The sequence below is a fragment of the Haplochromis burtoni genome, unplaced genomic scaffold (genome assembly GCF_018398535.1).
Source record: "Haplochromis burtoni strain Fernald_Lab_line unplaced genomic scaffold, NCSU_Asbu1 Contig_173, whole genome shotgun sequence".
In the NCBI taxonomy this organism is placed as follows: Eukaryota; Metazoa; Chordata; class Actinopteri; order Cichliformes; family Cichlidae; genus Haplochromis; species Haplochromis burtoni.
In genome coordinates, this window is record NW_024582534.1 from 527,822 (window position 1) to 533,051 (window position 5,230).

General features: G+C 43.5%; 1 protein-coding gene across 1 annotated transcript in view; it reads left to right on the plus strand.

Moving 5' to 3' along the window:
- tmem178b (transmembrane protein 178B) overlaps positions 1 to 5,224 on the plus strand; it is a 76,405-nt gene extending 71,181 nt beyond the window's left edge. Inside the window, exons 4-5 of the mRNA XM_005933811.2 lie at positions 3,052 to 3,189; positions 4,184 to 5,224. Of these exons, the coding sequence (XP_005933873.1) occupies positions 3,052 to 3,189; positions 4,184 to 4,434 (389 nt within the window). The 3' untranslated portion in view covers positions 4,435 to 5,224. The remainder of the gene's footprint in view (positions 1 to 3,051; positions 3,190 to 4,183) is intronic.
- The last annotated feature ends 6 nt before the right edge of the window (positions 5,225 to 5,230 follow it).

Sequence of the window (5,230 nt, forward strand, 5' to 3'; positions counted from 1 at the left end):
GAACCCACGCGAACACGGGGAGAACATGCAAACTCCACACAGAAAGACCCCGGCCTGATGGTGGAATTGAACTCAGGATGGCAGCACGGTGGCACGGTGGTTAGCACTGTTGCCTCACAGCAAGTAGTCTAACATAAATGCTGTAATTTGATTATTTTAATAAACATGTAACTTGGATGCTGGCGTGACCACAGTGCACACGTCTGCTGTTGCTCACAGTGGTCCAAGGGACGCTCAGGGAGTTTGTGCGTTCGCTCAGACACGTGAAACATTAGAGGGAACGTTGCTACCGTCATCTTTCACATCAACTGTTGAACGAGGTCGTGGATGCAAGTAGTGAAAGAGATACAGCAGGTTCAGTGTGGATGGCGAGGTGCCCATAACACCTCACTCAGAGCCTTCTGTTATGGCCTTATGCATCTCTATAAACCTTAACCATGACCAAATGTTGTCGAACTCTTGAGTGACACGTTATGAATACAGAGTTGAATCTTTAAAAACTCCACTGTGTCTAGGTAGAGCGCTAATTTCATTAACAAATCAATATTTCGGTTGTTCCCAGAAACAGGATCATGTAAAGTGCATTAAAATGCATCCATTTTTTAAGTTGAACCACATTCACAGAGTGACAGAAGCACTGGATATAAAAACACTCTCACACTTGGCTGCCAGTGAAACGTTCAGCTGGGCTCAAATGTGTTTTAAAGGGCATAGAAACACACGCCTGTGTTCATCTTGTGTTTTATTTTCCAGGCATGAAACTGACCTAACAGTTCAGCCCACACAGAAGCTGCATGTTGAAGCACTTTGCTTTGGTGTCCATATCATGTCCAGACAATCAGCATTTTTATTGCCTTCTGTGTCCAGCTGGACTTTGACAAAGGTCCATTCAAAAAGAAAGACTCATCATTAGCACCTCTGGTGTGTAACGATGTACACCAGGCGATTAAGCCTGATTGCTGTGATCTTCACCCAAGCACCAGAGTATTCAGTACCACCTTTTCATAAGCAAAATTTCTAAATGGTTTGAAGCTGTAAATAATATCTTTAGTTTTGCTCAATGCACCATTACAGTGAACTGAGGTCTTTGTTTTAGTTTTCATGTGTAACAGGATGACTTAATCTACTAAAATTAGGAATCTGTGTTAACTTCTTAAACAAGCTCTGATGACCACACGCGACTTCCAAATGAGTAACGCTCTCTTCCACGCTCAACATCTAGAGCTTTACTATCAAACTGTCTTTGAGCTCTACCTTTAAGTGCTCTCTGCCTCCCCCTCACTTCCTCTCCTGCCTTTGACTCATTCAAATGGCTTTCTGGCTCCAGTCTGGAGAGTCGCTCACTTAGCAACTTGGCAATGGACCTGAAAAGATTAAGAAAATCTTGTGTCAAAAATTGCTGAGTCAGACAAGTCTGGTTTTATCAGCAGTGCCAGAAGTGTGGCCTATCAAAGGGACACACAGCAGCCAATAAGACAGTTCTGCCGTAATAATACTGTGCAGCCATTGTCTGTCAGCGCCTCTGTGCAATCTGCTGCATTTGGCCTCGCTTAGTTTCATGGCCTTTCACACACAGACTCGTGTTGTACATTGGAAGACAAAAATGCCGTCCTGCTTGGCAGAAGAGAGAAATGACATCCAGGCACCAAACTGGATCATTTCCCTTTTTTCCAGCAGGTTTCTTTCTCTGCTTTCAACCATCAGTAATTTAAAATATGAATTCATTTAGCAAAGATACTCATTTTACTCACTTTATCCTTTGATCGTAGTTGACACTGATGTGCAGGCCTCATCACCCTGGTCATGGGACACAGGTTTTGCTACCCATTGAAGCTGGCAAAAGAGCTTAGAAATGCTGGATGAGAGGATGCTGTTACTCCTCCATCTTCAGCTGCAGCTGTTAGTCCTTGTTTTGTTCTGCGGCCTCAGTTATCTTAATTACATACTTGTTATTAATCTCTGTCTCTCTTCCACAGCATGTCTTTATCCTGTCCTCCTTCTCTCACCCCAACCAATCACAGCAGGTGGCCCCGCCCCTCCCTGAGCCTGGTTCTGCTGGAGGTTTCTTCCTGTTAAAAGGGAGTTTTTCCTTCCCACTGTCGCCAAAGTGCTGCTCATAGGGGGTCATATGATTGTTGGGTTTTTCTCTGTATTTTTGTAGGGCCTACCTTACAGTATAAAGCACATTGAGACGACTGTTGTTGTGATTTGGCGCTGTAGAAATAGAATAGAATAGAATAGAATAGAATAGAATAGAATAGAATAGAATAGAATCTAGTTCCAGATCAGGTTGCCCTGTTGCTACCCCCAGAGGGTACTCTGTGTCATCCTGTCTCTCTGTTTTGGTTTGTAGCTGGTCATTTGCAGCAGAGCTTCACCAGCTATAAACATTTTTATAATAAGTCTGCACCAAGAGGTTTCAGCTTCTCTCCATGCTTTTAAGAGTGATATATCTGTTTGGCTCCACCCCGTCCGCCCACCCCACTCGCCGTGTGACCACGTGGGTCCTCGTCACTTGGCGAGTAACTTTGAGCTGGATAAAGGAAGCAGTACAAGCCCTTTACTTCCTGATGAAAACTGCCTGAGTCGAGCTCCTCGGCTGTACAGCTGACGTTGCTGTGCCCGAGGCAGATTCTCTGGTGATAACATCCCGAACACGAGTAGCTTTCCTCTCAGGTCCAGAACGAACTGGATTTCACTCTTTACAACAGATCCATGCTTTTGGAATATATGCAGGGTGTGGTCTTTGAAATGTTACTGACACGTTGGCAATAATCTTCACAGTATTTTGTTGCCTCTTTTCTAACTTTTCCCGAAGATGTTGCTAGTGTGTAAGTTAAATGAAGCACGTGTCTATTTAAAATAATACTTTAAAAAAACAAAGTGTTCATTTGCAACAACAATAAAACAAGATCATGAACTATTCACGTGTTGTTTCTGTCATGACTAATATATTCTGATTTCTCGTCACTCAAACAGGATAAATAAGCTGCAGCATTTATTCTGATGATGACCTTAACACTCAATTTCTCTCTTATTGTCTTTCCTCAGACTTGCGGCGAATGACAGCTGGTTTCATGGGCATGGCTGTGGCCATCATCCTGTTCGGCTGGGTCATTGGTTTGCTGGGCTGCTGCTGGGACCGAGGCCTCATGCAATATGTGGCCGGCCTCCTCTTCCTAATGGGAGGTGAGTCTCAGAAACACACACACACACACACACACACACACACACACACACACACACACACATGCCTGACGGGGGCAGCAAAGACACCTGGACCTCTAACTCAAGGACCTATGCAGTTTTCTCTGCCTTTATGTTTGTTGAAATATTTTTATCATCATTCAAATGATTCAAAGTCTATATTTTCTTACACAAAATGAACCATGGCTACAAACCCTGGTGTTTTTCCCTCACTCCCACTTTGCTCTCCAGTGGGTTTGATGCATTTTAGAACTGCAGTCTTCTCCACTGACTTGCTGCTGACACTAACTTGGCCCTGTTGCTCTTAAACACCTCTGGTGGGTTCTTATAATCTATGCACAACAGTCTCTCCAAGCACTCAGAGGACGGGACAATCCAGGGAAGGTCTGTACACAAGAGGAAGAACGGTGACATTAGTTGCAAGGAAAACACACCAGACTAAAGAACCGGAGCTTTATTAACAGCGTCGCTCAATGATCCAGCAAAGACTGAACCTCAGCCACCATCTAAGTAGCGCCTCTTGATGAAATCATTGGGAAAAAGTAACTGATTCATCAACATCGACACAGACACACAAGCACAGAGAGAGGACAGGGAGACACAAAGAGAAAGCAAAGCCTTCGACCAGATTCCAAAAGGCTGATTCTGCTCATCTGGACATTTTCAGTGGGAGAATCATAATTGTATTTGCTGCTCTACCACAGCCCACTGTGACATTTTCACTGTGAATTCTCACAAATACTTCATGGATACTTCATAATAATAACACTTAATGCATTAGGTGAAGCATTTCCAATGAACACAAAGCAGGGAAAAAGTTACAGTGTGTTTGGGATCTATTCAAAGATAATCGGCATTAAAAGTATTAAAGCAACTGCAACTGTATTTTAAATTTTGCATGATGTGACCTGTTCAGTTCCTGCTGCCGGTGCTCACCACAGATATCACATCTTTCAACATCTTGTTGTTTTTGCAGGAACCTTCTGTATCATCTCCCTCTGTACCTGCGTCGCTGGCATCAACTTCGAGCTTTCCCGTTACCCGCGGTACCTGTACAGCTTGCCCGATGATATCGGCCACGGCTACGGCTGGTCCATGTTCTGCGCCTGGGGAGGCCTCGGCCTCACACTTATCTCTGGCTTCTTCTGCACTCTCGCGCCCTCTGTTCAACCAATACCGAGGTCTACCTGTCCCAAATCTCGACAGGAGAACGGCACCGTGTGCTAAAGCTGGCTGGGCCAGGCCAGCTGAACCCACAGACAGACAAAACAAACAAGCTATTCCATGTTTCCATGTGTCAGCTCATATCCACTCTATCCTGGTTACAGATTTTGTGTGTGTGTGTGTTTAACATGGGTGTCTTGATATCTTGAAAATACAAGAAAAAAACCTGAAGAACTGAAGAAATATCAAAAATTAAAAGTTGTGTTTATTTTTATTTTGTGGAGTAGATGCAGAAATGGATCGTGACCAGGAAAGACGTGAAAGAAATGATATGGAGACCACGAAAGACTAAATTGTAACGAGTGAGTGCTTTACTGGTCTACTGTGATTGTGGAGACGCTAATGGATTAACAGGTTGTTCAGAAGATCAAGTAAAGATCTTCTTATGATCTTTTAAAGCTTTTTGTGGAATATTTCACAAGCCAGTGGATCAAACATGAAACCATGTGACTAGCAGGAGTGGGATCACATGAATTCTCCAACTTCTGGGGTCCTTCCAGTTACTAGTAACAGGCAAGATCCAGAAGAGACGATCCAGGACTTCCACTGATGTACATTATTGTACAGAATATTCAAGAGAAATGACAACCAGGCATTGTCACGTTGGACCGTTTTCATCTTTGTGTCGGTGCAGCACATTCCAGCGAATGATCCTAATCTAACGTTTCATACATGCATTCCTCTTTTACTGAAACTGTTTTGCTTTTTACTGAACCTTCATGTTGTGAATGAACTGTTGACTCGCTCAATGCAAATGTGTTTAATTTTTTCATTCTAGTCATAAGGCTAAATGTGTGTG